The following is an 18,519-nucleotide window of genomic DNA, read 5'->3' as shown; positions in this document are numbered from 1 at the left end:
TCTTTAGCATCATTATAAAAGTCATCTTTTTCATCCAATAATAAAACGGCTAGAAGTCCTGGTGTTAACTTTCTACAGACAAACGTAACCCTAATGCGTTGATCAAGGAACTTCCAAGAGACCATCTCCTTTTTAACGGCAAAGAGGGGAATGGAAGATCTCCTCCCTGAGGCACAGCTGGGAAACTAACAACCCTTGAGTAAGTGATTTCAGGATATCTTAGTCTTATCAATGCCGACTTTGGAAAACGTACGCGACTTGATTCACACACCCTGGGCTCCAGAAGCTGCCTCGGAGAAAGCATCTCTCCAGGTGCGCCACAGGTGTCTAACCTCCTCCATCCGCCCTCCCACACAACACACAATACGCTGCCCAAGCAAGTATGTTTCAGGCATTTCCACTTCTAGCCACCCCAAAGAAACGCTCCCGAGGACCCTGGGCCGTCTCTGCCCAGCAGGTACATCCCAGGCGTCCTGGCGCGGACGTGGGCTGCTCCACAGAGATGCGCGGTCCCCAAACCCGCGGGGCCAAGCTCTCGACTCTGTCCTGGCAGAGGAGATCCGGGGAAGCCAGCGAGACCGTCGGCGGGGAGGGCAGCGCTAAGCTTCGCTGGACGTTAAATCATAGGAGGCGCAGAACTTGCAAAGTCCCCCAAACTGCTGAGCGAACCAGCCTGAGGCGCTGCGCAAGCTAAGGTCCGGGAGGCGGCTGAAAGCAGAGTGGCGGGAGCGGCCGCAAGGCCGCCAACTCTTGCGGAAAGAAGAGGAGTAAAGGCACTCACCTCCACCCATCTCTGGGCCTCGGCGAACGCTAGGGCGCAGTCGGCCTCCGCCTCCTCCATCACTTCCAGAACTAGGGGGAGAGGGGGAGAGAGAGACATAGTGGGTGCGCGGAAAGGCGGGAGTGCCGCGCGCGTCCGGCCCGCTGCTCCGGCCTCTCTCCGGCTGCAAGACGCCCGGACTCTCTGACCCTTTGTTGCACCCTGCAGTTCGGTAAAGTTTCGAACCCACGAGAACTTGAAGCCGGGGCTTTCTCTAAACTCCTGAAAACGCCGCGGAGACCCAGGCAGAGCGCGGGAGGCGGAGAGGGCTACCAGAGGCGGCGCGCAGTACCAACCCAGAGGACTGTTTGGACTTCAAAAGTGGCTGCGCGGCCGCCGCCCTCCCGGAATGCCCCGCCCCCGCGCACCCCCGCCGCCCACCCCCGGCCGGCCGGCCAGCCGCCGCTTCCGTCCTCCCCACCCTACCCCCCGCCGCGCCCGGGGGCTCCCGGCCGCAGCGGCCTTTGTGGTCGGACAGTCTGGCCCAGGGGATGCCACAGTCCGCCAGGAGGCCGTGGCCCGGGCCACGCACCCGCTCCCGCTCCACCCGCCGGACCGCGGCCCCGCCCGGAGGAGATGCGCCCCCGCGCCCGCATCCTGTCCGCATCCTTCCCGCCTCCGGCCGCCTGGCCGCCTTCCCTCTGCCGGGGCCCCAGGAAGAGGCGCCCCCAGGGCTCGCGGCCGCCCGGCCCGCCTGACATACCAGGAATAGCTGCTCACAACTGCACCTTTCCCAGCCAAGAAACGTCCCCCGCGGTGGAGCGCGGCCCAGCCCGCCGCCCTCACCTGCGGCCCGACTTCGCAGCGCGCCGCTCCCTCTCCGGCGGAGTCCGCTGCGCGCCCGCCGCGCCGCCAGGTGAGGACGTCCGCACTCCCGGGTCTCCGCCCCCTGCCGCGGCCAGAGCTCTCCTGGCGGCAGGTGAGGGTAGTGGCCTTGGCATGTGCGGCCCATTTCCCCCAGCCTGGGCCAGCCCCTCTCCGCTTCGCTTCCAGGTGGGTGAGGTGGAAGATACCTGCCACTCAGGCCCCATCCCTCCGCGAAGGGTCGGAGAGGAGGGGAACCCAGCATTCTCCCGCCCTCACCCTGAGCGTCACACCCGCCACCCTGCGTGGTCTGGGAACACTTAGGGAGCAGTAAGGTGACGGGTTACTCACCATCCGCAGGGGGCCTGGGTAGGTGCGCAGGACTGGAGGGTAGGAGGCTCAAGGGTTGCCTTACGCGGGTTCTTTTCCCACAGAAATCAGATCTCCGGAAAGGAACCTGCTCGTCTGTCTAGGCTCCCTGGAATCTCGCTTCATGCTCCTGAAGCCCTATCCGGGCCCACACGTTGATGTTGTCACTGTTGGAAGAAGATAAAGATCGATTCTTACTCCGGTAAAGGAAGCCATACCTTTTTTTTTTTTTTTTTTCCTGGTTGATCCTCTTTATGATGCAAAACGACGTCAAAGAGCAGAGAGACTAGTATAATGGATAGCTAAAACCTAGTTTTGCCTTATTTACCTCGTCACATTTTCTGCTGAAAATATACATATTTCCTACTTAAAGATAAATATTTCAGGGCCTCCCTGGTGGCGCAGTGGTTGGGAGTCCGCCTGCCAATGCAGGGAACACGGGTTCGAGTCCTGGTCCGGGAAGATCCCACATGCCGTGGAGCAACTAAGCCCACATGCCACAACTACTGAAGCCCGCGCGCCTAGAGCCCGTGCTCCACAACAAGAGAAGCCACCGCAATGAGAAGCCTGTGCACCGTAACCAAAAGTAGCCCCCGCTCGCCACAACTAGAGAAAGCCCGCGCGCGGCACAGAAGACCCAACGCAAACAAAAATAAATAAATAAAATAAAATTTTTTTAAAAAGATATTTCCTCTCTAAGTATTATAATATACATCTCGTTCTTTAAAGAACGCTTTTCTACATAACCATATTACCATTTTCACACCTAACTAAAGCTAACCTTAATTACTTAGTATTAATATATGCCCAGTCCAGATTCAAATTCCTCCAATGGATTCCAAAATGTCTTTTACAGCTGACTTAGACCAGAATTCAAACAATAACCACACATTGCGTTCGGTTACCTCTTTTTTTTTTTAGCCTAGAATAGCCTCCTCCTTCTCTCCCACTCTACCCCCTCCCCCTTTTTCGAATGACATTATCTTCTTAAAAAGAAACCAGGCAGACTTCTAGATTTGTCTTATGGCTTCTTTGTGGTGTGTTCAACATATTTCTCTTCCCTCACTATTTCCTGTTACCTAGAAGTTAGATCTAAAGGCTGGATTAAACTCATTTACACTTCTGAATAAAGATTTCACCAGCATCCTTCCCGATTGGGGTGACTTCTAGAGGAATTTGTTATGTTTATTTTCATCCAACCCTTTTTTCACTGGCGTTGTCTGTAATCAGTGGGTCTGTTTAGAAGAGCTCACAGTTGTTCCTGCTAAAGTGGGAAACGGTCGACTGGATCATCTCTTCGCCTCCTGACGACACCATGATCAGGACAAACCCAAAATGAGGATGAAAGGATAAACGAAACTAGGAAGAAATTTCTTTCCAGCTATTTAAGACCTGTTCTATTAAATATTTAGTGAGCACATTATATGTGTGATGTGCTGGGTATCATAAGTGTTACAAAAATTTAAAAATTTTAGATAGTAAATCCTATGGACTTCCAACCCAGTAGAAAGACAGACATTCTGCAAGCTTCATGAGAGTTACTGTTACTACAGTTGTTTTATATATATATATACTATACCATTTAAAGCTACTGCTGTGTCACTTGACTTACAGCTTTGGGGGCAGCAGCCCAGGATGGCAAGAAGTGCACAGGCTTGGGAACCTGTATGACTAAGGTTACCAAGTTACCAAATTCTGTGAGCTTCAATTTCCTCACCTGAAAAATGTGGTGATAATAACTACTTCAAAGGGTTCTTGTGAGAATTAAATGTGATGGTGTATGTAAAAGCCAAGGGCATTGCTTGGCATGGAGCAGGCACTCAATAAATGATGGTTAGTTCCCGTTCGTCTCTCTCTAACAGTAGTGTGTCAAATATGGATTCTTCCTAATAAGTGGGAATTTCATTTATTTGCTCAAATACTCACAGGGAAAGAGCTGTAGGGTACTGCAGATTCTGTTTCAAGTCAGCTCACGCACCAGCCGTTTCTGTCACTTCAGTGTTGCAGATTTACAACTCACGAGACCGAAATCCGGTTCTTTGTGTCTTACCATCAGTCATTAGAGTGTTTTATCCTTTTGGAAAGATTTATACAGCTCTATAGAGAAAGGTAACCTGCCTTAGGAGTTAAAAATGAAATTCACAATAACAAAACATCACAGATATTATTTATTTTCCAAAAGAATTTGAGGTGCCTTTCAATATTTAAAAACATAAAACAGTACAATTGTCATGTTCTTATATATTAGTGACGAACTGAACTGTTGGTAGGAGAAAGTGACCCATCTTTCTGGGAGGTAATTTGGCAATAAATATTAAAAGTTTTTAAAATGCCCACGTTCTACTGCAGCAGTCCTACTTCTGGGAATTTATCCTAAGGATGTGAGTGAAGATATATGCACACAATGAGCATCTGCAGTGGACACAGAGATGCACTGGCCAAACCTCCCTTTGGAAGTCTACCTCAGCCACAGAGTGCAGCCTCACCTGAGGTCATGCCCTGCCAGAGCAGCCCTTGTCTGGTGACTGAGTGACTTGAGGTTATAAAAGCCCAGTCATTTCCACCCAATTCAGGACAACTCTGATGGGCCCTTTCTGTAGATATGAGGTCTGTTGAAGCAGTCAGCCTCTGTCATAGTTCAACTTCTCCCTTGCCCATTGCTGTTCCTTCCCTCTTCACTTCCCTGGGGTCAATCCCTAATAAATATGTTTCAAGTGGCATTTCTGTCAGTTTCTGGAAGACTCAACCTGTGATGGCATTACACATGATTTGCTAGAAATGAGAATCTCGAAGCAATCTAAACAATAGAGATGGTGGAGTAAATTATGGTTCTTCTATAGAGTGAGATATTGCGCAGTCAATAAAAATGTAAAAGGATGTTCAATGACACAGAGAGATGTTTAAAAATATATTACGAAGTGGGGAAAAAAACATCTATAAAGCACCCCAGTTTGGTGATTGCATTTTTTTTTATTGGGTATAGTTGTTTTACAATGTTGTGTTACTTTCTACTGTACAGCAAAGTGAAGTAGAGTTCCCTGTGCTCTACAGCAGGTTCTCGTTAGTTATCTATTTTATATATATTTGTGTGTATATGTCAATCCCAATCTCCCAATTCATCCCACTGATTGTATTTTTAAAATGCATAATTTTCCACATAGAACAAATTGGAAAAAACTTCACTCCCTCCCAAAAAATGGGAGTTCCCTGGTGGCCTAGTGGTTAGGATTGCGGGCTTTAACTGATGTGGCCAGGGTTCAGTCCCTGGTCAGGGAACTGAGATCTCGCAAGCCACGCAGCACAGCCAAAACAAAACAAAACAAAACAAAATGAAACTCCATCCAAAGTTTAGCACTGGTTGGATGGACATTTCATACTTCTCTCTCTTCTACAATTTTTTGGTAAGAGACATGTATACTACTTTTATAAATGAAAACATTTGTATGACACAAAGATACGTCCAAAATTGACTTTTTGTCTCATCCCACAAACTTCCCCTTGCCTTCCCTGACTTGTAAATGGTACCACACCTGAAATTTGGGGGTCATGCTGGACTTCGCGTCTCTTACCTCCACGTCCACTCCATCCCCAGTCCTGTCCTTTCTTTCTCCTCAGTATCACTCCAATTGGCCCCTCTTACTCATCCTCATTTCCAGTTTAGTTCAGGCCCTCATTAGCTCTCAGCCAGATTTCAGAAATTGTATGACCTTTCTAAAGTTAAATCTTATCTTATCATTCTACCCAATTAGCTTCTCCTTCAAGGACTCCCAGTTGCCAGCTTAAGGGCCATCTGATCGTTGCCAGCACATTGACATCCTTCAGGACTTGCTGCTGCCCTCTTCTCTAACCATGTGTCTTGACCCATATTTTTCCCTTTGTGAGAAACGTGCTTCTCTCCCTTTCTTTGCCTGGCTTTCTCCTACGTATTCTTCCAGGCTCAATTCAGGCCTCTTCCTTCTCAGAATCCTTCAAAATATCTTTGCAGATCATCCTGGGCTACATTAGGTACCCCTTCTTTTTTAAAAAAAATTAATTAATTTATTTATTGGTTGTGTTGAGTCTTCCTTGCTGTGCGTGGGCTTTCCCTAGTTGCAGCAAGCAGGGTCTACTCTTCATTGCAGTGCGCGGGCTTCTCATTGCGGTGGCTTCTCTTGTTGTGGAGCACAGGCTCTAGGCATGTGGGCTTCAGTAGTTGTGGCATGTGGGCTCCGTAGCTGTGGCTCATGGACTCTAGGGCACAGGCTCAGTAGTTGTGGTGCATGGGCTTAGTTGCTCTGTGGCATATGGGATCTTCCCGGATCAGGGCTCGAACCCATGTCCCCTGCATTGGCAGGCGTATTCTTAACCACTGCTCCACCAGGGAAGCCCAGGTACCTTTTCTTTATGTAATCATAGCCCCTTCAATCACGAGGTATTATACTGTCTGTCTTCCTCATAGAACTGTGAGCAACTTAGGAGTGCCTAACTCTGCCTGACACGTATCTGGTGTTCAACCATTGATTACTGACTGGTGTGGGTATGGGTATAAAATATATAACTTTTAATGCACAGAAGTAATAAAACATTAATAGGAGCAGAGTAGAAAATACCAATGATTACTGAAGGTAATATAAGAATTTCTTTACAGTAGGATTTCTCAACAGGTATACTACTGACAATCTGGGCTGGACAATTCTTTGTCATAAGGGATTGTCTTGTGCATTGTAGGATATTTAGCAGCATCCCTGGCCTCCACCCACTAGATGCTAGTAGCACCCTTGTAGCTGTGACAATCAAAAATGTCTCCAGACATTGCCAAATGTCTCCTGGGGGCCAAATCACCACCAGCTGAGAACCACTGCTCTACGGGGAGAGACTGGCTTCATTGATTCGTGCTTTGGTTCAGTAGAGGTGCCCAAGTTTTTTTAAACAAGCGTGTGGGGTAGAGTAGAGAGGAGTTAGGTGAATTGTGGGAAAGGAGTTACTCTGTGTTATGAAAGAGGAAGGGGCAGGGAAGCACGGGGCTGGATGATGCCTGGGGCAAAGATTATAAGAATGAAGGGACTTTGTGGCTGGAAAGAATTGCAAGAAGAGACAGGTACAGTGGAAACACTTCTAATAAAATAAGTGAGTTTTATACTCTGGTTGAATATGGCTCATAAAAATGTCAACCCTCATGGATTCAGATAGCCAATATCCAAATGGCCGGTATATTTCTCATGCTTATAAAACACATTTATCAACAGGAAGAATCACTCCTAGAAGGTAGATGAAAAAATATAATGACATTTTCTCTGTTTGCAGATGATAGGATCTTGTATAGAGAAAATTCTAAAGAATCCACCAAAAAGTTTATAACTAATAAAAGAATTCAGTAAAGTAGTGGATACAAAATCAACATACAAAAATTATTTGCATTTCTATACACTAACAACAAACTATCTGAAAAAGAAAGAAAAGAATCCTATTTTAAAACAATAAAATACTTAGAAATAGATTTAACCAAGGAGGTTAAAGATCTGTATACTGAAAATTAGAAGAGACTGATGAAAGAAATTAAAGAAGACACAAATTCAAAATGAAAAGATATCTAGTGTTCATGGATTAGAAGAATTAATATTGTTAAAATTCCACGTTACCCAAAGTCATCTATAGATTCAGTGCAATCCCTATTAAAATCCCAATGGCATTTTCCACAGCGATAGAAAAAACAATCAACAAATGTATACAGCACCACAAAAGACCCCACATAGTCAAAGCAATCTTGAGGAAGACGAGCAAAACTGGAGGCATCACACTTTCTGATTTCAAATTATATTACAAAGCTATAGTAATCTAAATAGTATGATACTAGCATGAATACAGACACATAGACCAATGAAAGAGGATCAAGAGCCCAGAAGTAAACTCACAAATATATAGTCAACTAATATTTGACATGGGAGCCAAGAATACATATTAGGAAAGTATAGTCTCTTCAGTAAATGGTGTTGGGAAAACCAGATATTCACATGCTAAAGAATGATATTGGACCCTTAATTTATACCGTTGACAGAAACTAACAGGAAATAAATTAATTGTAATACTTGAAACCATAAAACTCCTAGAAAAAAAAATAGGGAAAAAGCTGCTTGACACTGGTCTTGACAATGATTTTTGGATGACACCGGAAGTACAGGCAACAAAAGCAAAAATAAGCCAGGGGGACTACATCAAACTAAAAAGCTTCTGCACAGCAAAGGAAACAATCAACCAAATGAAAAGGTAATCTACAGAATGAAGATGGAAAAAGTATTTGCAAACCATCTATTTGATAAGAGGTTAATATTTGAAATATATAAGGAATTCATACAACTCAACAGCACACACAAAATTCTGATTTAAAAAATAGACATTTTTCTAAAGAAGACATACAAATGGCCAACAGGCACATGAAAAGATGCTCAGTGTCACTAATCATCAGGGAAATGCATATCAAAATCACAATGAGATATCATCCTACACCTGGTAGAATGGCTATCATCAGACAAGAGATAAGTGTTGGCAAGAATGCTGGGAAAAGGGAACCCTGTGCACTGTTGGTGGGAATGTAAATTGATACAGCTAATACGGAAAATAGTATGGCGATTCCTCAAAAAATTAAAAATTGAACTATCATGTAATCCAGTAATTCCATTTCTGAATGTATATTTGAAGGAAATAAAGTCAGTATCTTGAAGAGGTATCTGCAACCCCATATCCATTGCAGCAACGTTCACAATAGCCAAGCCATGGAAATAACCAAAGTGTCTTATCAATGGATAAAGAAAATATACACATATGTTATATATATATATATATATATATATATATATATATATATATATATATATATATATAAAATCTTAAAATACCAAACTCATAGAAATAGAGACTAGAATGGTGATTGCCAGGGGCAGGGACTGGTAGAAATGGAAAGATGGTCAAAGGATACAAACTTCCAGATTTAAGATGAATAAGTTCTGGGGATCTAATGTACAACATGGTAACTATAGTTAACAATACTTTATTATATACTTGAAAGTTACCAAGAGTATAACTTAAGTGTTATAACCCCCAAAAAAGAAGAAATGGTAATTATGTAAGGTGATGGAAGTGTTAACTGACCTTATTGTGGTAATCATTTCGCAGTCACACGTGCATCAAGTCATCATGTTGTACACCTTAAGCTTACACAATGTTATATGTCAGTATATGTTATATGTCTCAATAAAACTGGAAAAAAATAAAAGTTCACGTAAACAGAAAAAATAAATAAATATATAATGATAAAATTCTAATTATCCCATCTTTGCCCACAAAAATACATCCTTCAGTGTTGGTAATTAAAGGATTACGGATGTTGTTAGTACTTACATAATGATATTCAGAAAGGTAGGTTTAACCCTAGATTTGGAAATGGAAGCCAGGGAGCAAAAAGTAGCCACAATGTTACAGACAATATTTAAGAAATGAAGATAAGAGGGAGGAATGTAGATGTGCAGGAAGCAGAAAGGGAAAATATTCTAGTGAATCCTGTATTATATCACTCCCCCAAAAGGCAGACAAATACTGAGGAAGTTTTCAGTACAGCCTTAAGATGATGATAATGAGTGCTTTGCCCAGTGGATAAAGGCAGGGGTCCTGAACACGTCTTCTGAATCTGCTCGAGGAGATGGGATAGTCTAGATAGAAGCCCTTGGTTCTTATTGACCTTTCCCCTGTGTGCACAGACAGCTCATTAAGAGACCAGTAGAGATGGTAACTTTCAAAACATGGGACCAACCCCATAATTTGAAGAGTAGTTGGTTATTTTCTTCCTACTGTAAAGATCTGAAGGCTTTGGGGTTTTTTGTTTTGTTTCATTTTTTCGGCATGTACAAGAGTTTCCTATCGTTGAACTCAAATGATTTAACAGAGAATCTAAGACTTTGGTTTTTGTTGGGTTTTTTTTGTTGTTAAGGTCCTGCATTCTAGCCAGATTTGCAAAACCACACTATAATTCTCTAAGTGATAGCAGTAAGATCAAAAGGACTTACCCTAAAATTATCTTTAAAATAAACTATTGGGGCTTCTGGGTAAGAAGAAAGAGAGAATGTCTGTTTACTAAACTTCTCTTCCTGCAACCTAGTGAAATGAGTAAAATGAACTCTGTATTTTCCCTAAAAGGATATATTTAGTAATAATAATCAAAGATAAGAATAGTCAAGCCCTGTTTTCTCTAAAACATTTTCTTTCTTAGTGTTTTTATGTTTTGGCACAGAAGTTCTACCTGACCTCTCATTAAGTTTACTTGAAAAGACCAACAACATTACTGTCTGTTCAACTTGTTCTGCTAAAAAAAAAACAGGAAGAAAAATTAAGCACAGCATTTACTGTGTTATTAACTTAGAATTGTAATAGCCATTTTTATTTATATTTTGAAGTATAAAAGATTTCATTTTATTTTTGCAGAGAGGAAACACCCATATATTATAAGAAACTTCTAAAAATTCAAACTACATTTTTAAAAATAACCCCTTCATTCTTCCTATTCTGTGAATAGTGGGTGGATATCGAAAAAACATTAGCTTCAAAAAGGAAAGGTTACCAAAACTACAAAATGGACTGGCCTGGGGAATAAGAGACCTAAGTTGTGCTCCTAAATTTAGCCCTAGTAGTTGTCTGAGCATCAGTAGTGAGATCAGAGTGATCTCTAGCACATCTCATGCTCACCATCATGCAGAGTGAAGAGACCTTACAAAACAGCTATGAAATGAACCCCTTGGGACTTCCTTGGTGGTCCAGTGGGTAAGACTCTGCGTTCTCAATGCAGGGAGCCCGGGATTCATTCCTGGTCGGGGAACTAGATCTCACATGCATGCTGCAACTAAGAGTCCACATGCCACAACTAAGAATTCCGCATGTGCAATGAAGATCCCAAGTGCTGCAACTAAGACCCAGCACAGCCTAAATAAATATTCTACCTTTAAAAAAGAAAAAGAAAGAACTGAAGGCTTTGTCTATTCAGAGTTCCAGCACAGCCATGAAATAGTCTACACAGAGCAGAGTCAGGTGTTCCCTCAAGGATTGGAAGTAACCACAGAAGAGGCCAGCTTTGGTCCCACCTCCTTCAGAAGGTTCTTTATGAAACAAAGCAAAGGGATTTCCTTGAATGTATGGGTCAGTTTGTTTATTTATTTATTTTAAACAACAGCAATTTTTAAAAATTAATTAATTAATTATTTAATTTTTGGCTGCATTGGGTCTTCATTGCTGCACGCGAGCTTTCTCTGGTTGCGGTGAGCAGGGGCCACACTTCATTGCGGTGTGTGGGCTTCTCATTGTGGTGGCTTCTCTTGTTGTGGAGCACAGGCTCTAGGCATGTGGGCTTCAGTAGTTGTGGCACGTGGGCTCAGTAGTTGTGGCTCGCGGGCTCTAGAGCACAGGCTCAGTAGTTGTGGTGCACAGGCTTAGTTGCTCTGCGGCGTGTGGGATCTTCCTGGACTAGGGCTTGAACCTGTGTCCCCTGCATTGGCAGGTGGATGCTTAACCACTGCATCACCAGGGAAGTCCCCTTGTGTGCATTCTTGTGTCTAAGGATGTCTAATGAGTCCTAGAGAGAAACCAATTCCTGTAGGTAGTGAGTGGAATATTCTTAAAGTAGGATGGAAGTTGGCCCTGTGAAATATTTATGAAAGGTGTTTTCTCCAACAAACAAGTACAGGGTGGACTCTGATGTAGGGCAGAATAGCTAGGAAGCTGGATATACCTGCAAAAGGTTTAACTCTTTTGCCTTAGATTCGAGATATAGTTATATTCAAAGTATAGATTTAAGGTAGTGGTGGACATTGTTATATTCTAATTCTTTCCTGAAGTATGGAGACCTTTGGTAAAGTTGGGTACACAGCTTTATGTTAGTGGTGCTTTGAAGGGTACGGTAATGTCCTACATGAGGCAAAGTGCTACCCGGGAAAGATCAGTGTCTGTCATAGTTGAAAGACTGAAACAGAAATTGACAATTCAGCAGAAGCATATAATTGAACCAGAGAAGGCTGGAGATACATGTGCTCTTAAAAATCCTTGGAGATATTTGGGGAAGCTAGAATAGTCATTCAAGGTATTCTATTTGAAAATTAAAGGAGATGTAACTCCAAAAGATCAAAGATTTAGGAATACCCAAGAGACACCTGGGTATCATATGCATTTATGAACTGACTTTATTCTCCTAGTGGTGGAATAGGCCAGAAGAATGTTATTTACCCATCATTTCACTTTCTAAAATCTTATTAATAATTATACCATGGCCAAATTTTCAATAATTTTTATCTTCCTGTAACATATTTAAAAATAAATCTAAATTAAGGGGCCTTGATGTGTCTATTTCTGCTTTCAATTTCATCATTTTTTGCTTTTCATATTTTGAAGTCTATTTTTTGGTGCAAGCATTTAGGATTGCTATGTCTTCTGGATGGATAGACTCTTTTGTTATTATGTAATGTTCCTCTCTGTTTCTGTTTTTTATGTTTTGTATTATCCTGGTGTCTACTTTACTGTTAATAATAAAGCCACTCTTAACTTCCTTCTCAAAAAAGACAAAAAACAAACCTAAATTGATAAGCTTCAATAGCCTAGGTTTTCACCATTTTGAAAGAAAAATTTTATTTGACAACACCTACAATAAATTACCAATTTAATTATTCAAAAAATGCTTTGACTTTTCTGGTTCTGGCTTAGAAATTAGAGAAAATTTTTACCTTAATAGGAATAGTCCTTCGAGAATTTCTTTTAATCTCCAAATTTATATCTGCATAAAAATTCATGACTAGGAGAGCTAAACCATTAACATGGGGAAAAATGAAAATTAACTAATCAGCATATATTTATTGAGCAACAACAAACTTTTGCTGAGTCTCCAAGGCACTATACTAGCTAGCAGAGATACCAAGATACACAAGTGCTTGTCCCAAAAAAGTCAAACACAAATATGTACCCGATAAAATACTAAGAATATTTTTACTTTAATTCAAATTTTAGAGACACTTAAAATTATTTTTGCTCTTCTAGTGGCTTGTAGAAATTTCATATCATTTGCAAAATAAGTGCAATGTAAAATTAACCTTTCATTTTGTTATACAACAAAAAAATTTTTACAGTAATATTTCATGCCAGAAAAATTCTTTGCCAAGGAAGTGCTCAGTTCTTTAAGCCATTATGGCCAGAGAAAAGTTTATTGGATGTTAAATCAAAAGCAGGAGTTATTAATTTTCAGACCTTCTTTTAATTGGTATCCTGATATAATCAGCCAATACAGTAGAGAAAAGAAACTCTTCATGTGCATAACTAAATGTTACAGAATCAGACATCAGTATACTCCATGTTTATTGCTGTATCTGTTGAATAGATCTAATGTCAGGTTAGGATAGTTGTTGTAAATCAGCATGGCACCCACCATAAGCATCGCGGTACGCGGGCCTCTCACTGTTGTGGCCTCTCCCGCCGCGGAGCACAGGCTCCGGACGCGCAGGCTCAGTGGCCATGGCCCACGGGCCCAGCCGCTCCGCGGCATGTGGGAACTTCCCGGACCGGGTCACGAACCCGTGTCCCCTGCATCGGCAGGCGGACTCTCAACCACTGCGCCACCAGGGAAGCCCTAGTCAGGTCTTTTTGAAGGGATCCCTGGGCTTAGAATTCTTAAAGCTCTTAAAAGCATGATTAGAATAGGAGCATGAATTATGACGGTAGTACTTAACAATTACAAGATTTAGAAGAAGAATGAGAAAAACTTTTCAAAGCAAAGTCCAGCAGGATCCTAATAACACTGGGCCCGCAAACGTAAACTACAACTGGCTTCAAGTATCTTGGCTGACATTTGTGCATGCCCTCATCACCTTGTATGTGAAAGCACGCTACAAATTACAATATGCTTTATGCTATATTAATATCTCCCGCCATCTGCACATATTCTACCAGTGCAAGAGATCAACAATGATTATAAAATAGATAAGACAGAGCTAATTATTTGCAATACTGTGACTACTGGCAATAAAAGTTCAGGTAAAATGTGCCTGGGAATAGTCTGGAATATTGACTTAATTTTTATCGCAATTGCAGTATTTATTTCTTAACCTTCTACTGAGTTCCTCTCTGCCATCTGCATGTGTTTCCTGAAGAAAGCCAAATGAGGACATTCTGCCTTGCTGTTTTCAAAGCAACAATATAGAAGTAGTCAAGGGACTATTACCTTCTGTGCTGCTGACTCCCTCCCTGAGATACCGCAAGCCCACACATACCCAGACACTGGGCAATGATCAGTTGCCTCAAAATTCCCAGAGCTCGGAGGTCTGTTCTTAGTATAGGAAGTCCAACCGTAAAAAGTGAAATATTGTATATCCTCATTTTCTTCATAGTAGATCTAACAAATCAAAATAGGTGTACACCATAACCTTATATTGAATGTACCTGACCTCGTGTTGTCACTGTATTGAAATTTGTCAAAATTCAAATAGCTATACATGAAGAATGAGTAGTTATAATAACTTGAAATGTCAAAATAATTGCTCAGGGTGATCTACATTCCATAAACATAGCTATAAAAAAGAAAAACAGCATTCTTGGCCCCCAAGGGTAAGAGATTCAGATAAAAATGTTTTCTAATGAGCAGTATGCTTGGATTGCTTGGATATAATAGTATTACAGGAAAGGCTGAAATTCCAATCATCCTTGCTAAAATTGCATGTCTGCTAACTTGAGCTATTTTGAGATTTTTTTTTAAGTTAAACCATGTCCGAATTCTAGAAGAAATATGCACAGTTCTCTTGTGCATAGAAATGAAATGTGATCTGTTCATTCCACCTTCTTATTTAAATTATTTTAAAAAATTAGATGAATCTGATGATTCATGAAACAAAGTTTGAAATTACATTCAGTATAGCTTATTGCACTTGTGGAGTGATTGTGGTAATGATAGACACCACTTTTTGTGTGCTGGCTTTTATGTACTACATCTGTAATTCTCACAAAACAACCTGCATGGAAGTACTTTTACTTAAGGTGTTAATAGCCCAAAACCACTCAGAGTCAGAGCCAAGAATCAAACCATGTCTAACACCAAAGTCTGAGCTCTGTTTATGAAGCAATGACATTTAGACAATTGTTAGTGATCCTAATAATGTCTCTTTTTTAAAATAGTAAAATCACTATATCTTATGTCATAACCTCAGTATCATGCTATCAATCAAGCATTGTGGGAACACTGAAATTCTAAATTACTAGAAAGGGTATTTAGAAAGGAAAAGGGTACTAACTGGATATTAGAGGAAAAAAATTCTCTCTTAAAAAAGTTCCATCAGGGGCTTCCCTGGTGGCGCAGTGGTTGAGAGTCCGCCTGCCGATGCAGGGGACACGGGTTCGTGCCCCGGTCCGGGAAGATCCCACATGCCGCGGAGTGGCTGGGCCCGTGAGCCATGGCCGCTGAGCCTGCGCGTCCGGAGCCTGTGCTCCGCAACGGGAGAGGCCACAACAGTGAGAGGCCCGCGTACCGCAAAAAAAAAAAAAAGTTCCATCAGCCAAGATCTCCCAATTCAATGGAAGAGGTATCTACTTCTCCTCCAAGGTTCACCTCTTCAGCTGGGTTCTAGAATCTCCCTACTCATAGTGAGGTCCTCAGACCAGCAGCCTGGGTGCTAGTTAGAAATACACAGTTTCAGAATCTGCATTTTAACTAGATCTAGGATCTCATATGCTCATTAAAGTATGAAATGCTTTGCTAGATGATACATATCTTACCCATCCCCACCCTCCGTAGGTCCCCCTGTCATCCCTTTTCTTTCCTGTGTCCTCAGTTTCTCTCCGCTGTTTTTGTTTCCTCACAAAGAAACACTCTTTTAAAAGACCTTTCTGATCCTGCTCTGAATCCAGTTATGACCTAATTTCTCTCCTGTTCTCAACCAAGTGGCTTGAAGGTGGTGTCTGTGCTCCCTGAATCCGTATCTTCACACTCTATTCACATCTCAACCCAATGCAGTATAGTTCAATCACCTACTGAATATCATCTGGGCCCTACTATGTACCAAGCACTGTACCAGACTCTGAGGATAAAATGCTGTGCAAAAGACACTGACTTTGTCCTCCAATGACTGTCTTCAAATTGTTTTGACATAGATCACCACCGACTCCCTAAACTGCCAACTTCAGCAAGCACTTTTCATTATCAGAAAGGAGACTCTAGCTGTCTTCAATAAGTCAGATATTAAAGAGATTTTGCATTTTGTTAAATGTGAAACAGTGCTACTCTTCTCACTAAATTTTAAAAGTTATTTTAATTAAAATGTTATTTTTTAACTTGTAATGGGTTTATTTTTACTTTTAAATGAATTCATAAAAATTCTTAAAATTTGCATAAATTTTTAATACTTACAGATCGACAAATATAACCTATAAAGGTTCTCTGGGCTCCTCAATAATTTGTAAGAGTGTTAACGGGTTCCTGAGATGGAAAAGTTTGAGAATAACTGGATCCCATTTTAAACCAGGTTAACTGCTCAACAAATTCTTAATATCTACATAGCTATAAACTAGAGAATTAATATTGGAGGGATATGAATAAATTAGCCTAAGCATTTTCTCTCCTATGCTTTATTAATTTAGCTATAGAAGTCACTTTCTCTAGGCATTCCATGCACAGTAAGTAAACAGTAGACGGCTACTAGCCTTGGGAAATTAAGAGCCTCCACTGGAATACTTGTAGCAAATGAGATACATGGGTTCTGAAAATGGAAAAAAGCATAGTAAAAACTAAAACAGTAAGGTGAATAGTTCCCTTTAAACATTCTTTCTGTGTTTATTTTGCCCACAAGTCACATTTTCTAAGGTTCTTAAAATAAAATCAGTACTACTGTACTGTTATCTCAAATACTTCATATGTAGCTGATTATTAAGCCATACCAGAATACAGCTATGAGAGCAAATATTATCATATTAAAATGAAGAACTATTTAAGGCATGTGCATTTTGTTTATAAAAGAAATCAGTTCTTCATGTTTCTTTTAAATTATACCCAGACCATGAAATATGTTTTGGTTTCAGTGGCAAAAATATATATATATAAACAATGTAACATTCCCATTAACTGTATACACTATTATCAAATGTGTATACTTCTACCAGTGGTGGTGGAGGATGGGAGGAATGTCTGCCTTCAAATACTTAGTATTCAGGGCAGAATAAAGGAAAATAACTTTCTACTACTGAGCCCTAAGGAAAATTCAAAAGCCATCTTTTGTCATTCTTCAACCATAGGTAGTTAAACTCTCAGTAGGCAATGCAACATAAACAATGTTTATGTTTTAGCATAATGTTATTAGCATAATTACTGTTATTTAAATACCAACTATGTTTACATGTTGATAAAGGGCAGAGTTCTAAATGAACTAAAATGTGTCACTCATATCATTTGGGATTTATTCTTGACCATATGGATTTTTATTTTAATTCAATTTACACTCATATCTGTCTCATAGATTAGAACAGCTTTATTACATATTTCTATGCATTTTAAATTATTTTAAATAATTCATTTTGAAAAATAGCTTTTAGTATGGATTATGCCTCTAAACCAGGGATTTCCAACCATCCTATCAATTAGACAAGAAATTAATGCTCATAATCTATATAGCCCTTGTTGTCTACATAGCCTCCCTTATAATATCTAGGCTTGGACTGTAGTAATGTCATACTGGGGACTCTCACCTATCAGGTGGAAGCAACAGACAGGTTCAGAACCACTATCCTAAATGAAGAAATCAAGAGAAAGGTTTAGAATAACTTTTATAGAAAAGCAAAACAAGTAAGAATTTATGTGAAACTAAGGCATGGTGGACTGGCCTCATCTACTGACACCATTGGCACCAAGAAAAAAAATGCCCTTAGGACACTGGATCTTCCAAATCACAATAGTTTATGCTTGTAAGCAGTCAAAATTTGAAATCAAAAGGAACAAAGGCAGTGACAAAACTTATTTTCTGCTATCTGAAAACTCAGTGTATTCCACACTTGGTTTTTGGTAGTGATTCTGTTGAGAGCACAAGGAACCTCATTTTAAGACCTTGCCAGAGAATTCTGTAAGATTAAAACATTATTAAACTTTATATGCGTACAAATCCATCTAAATTATCTCTAAAAACCTTCACAATGATTACACACTTTTCAAACTGGTTTTACTTTAACTTCAGTCAGGGATTTTAATAACATGCAGAGAATTTAGACCAAAGTTATTTTCCTATTCAAGGTATGAATGTGTATGTACATATATATACATGCACATATATGCATATGTACATACATATATACACATATATACTTATTAATTTCCAGATAATGTATATACACCCACGCATGCATATATATATGCATGCGTGGGTGTAAATACACCTATATACATGTATGTATACTTTCCCTAAAAGAAATAAATTTCTATAAATAGAAGTTTTTAAAAAGTAATGAAAATATGCCTCTTTGCAATTTTCTTATAAGCATCAATATAGGAATCT

At 40.7% G+C, this 18,519-nt stretch overlaps 1 protein-coding gene across 12 annotated transcripts in view; it reads right to left on the bottom strand.

Moving 5' to 3' along the window:
* Positions 1–1,383, bottom strand: part of LMO7 (LIM domain 7) — a 202,207-nt gene extending 200,824 nt beyond the window's left edge. For 11 of the 12 annotated variants that reach the window (XM_060287887.2, XM_060287889.2, XM_060287894.2 and 8 more), the window contains exon 1: positions 782–852. In XM_060287887.2, the coding sequence (XP_060143870.2) occupies positions 782–841 (60 nt within the window). In that variant the 5' untranslated portion in view covers positions 842–852. Of the gene's footprint in view, positions 1–781; positions 853–1,352 lie in introns of those variants that run through there. The other variant, XM_060287878.2, reaches the window with a different exon arrangement.
* Positions 1,384–18,519: the final 17,136 nt, after the last annotated feature.

This window comes from Globicephala melas, chromosome 18 (genome assembly GCF_963455315.2).
Source record: "Globicephala melas chromosome 18, mGloMel1.2, whole genome shotgun sequence".
NCBI classification, from domain to species: Eukaryota; Metazoa; Chordata; class Mammalia; order Artiodactyla; family Delphinidae; genus Globicephala; species Globicephala melas.
Note: the sequence above shows the minus strand (reverse complement) of the source record. Positions and strands in the feature narration are given on the sequence as shown.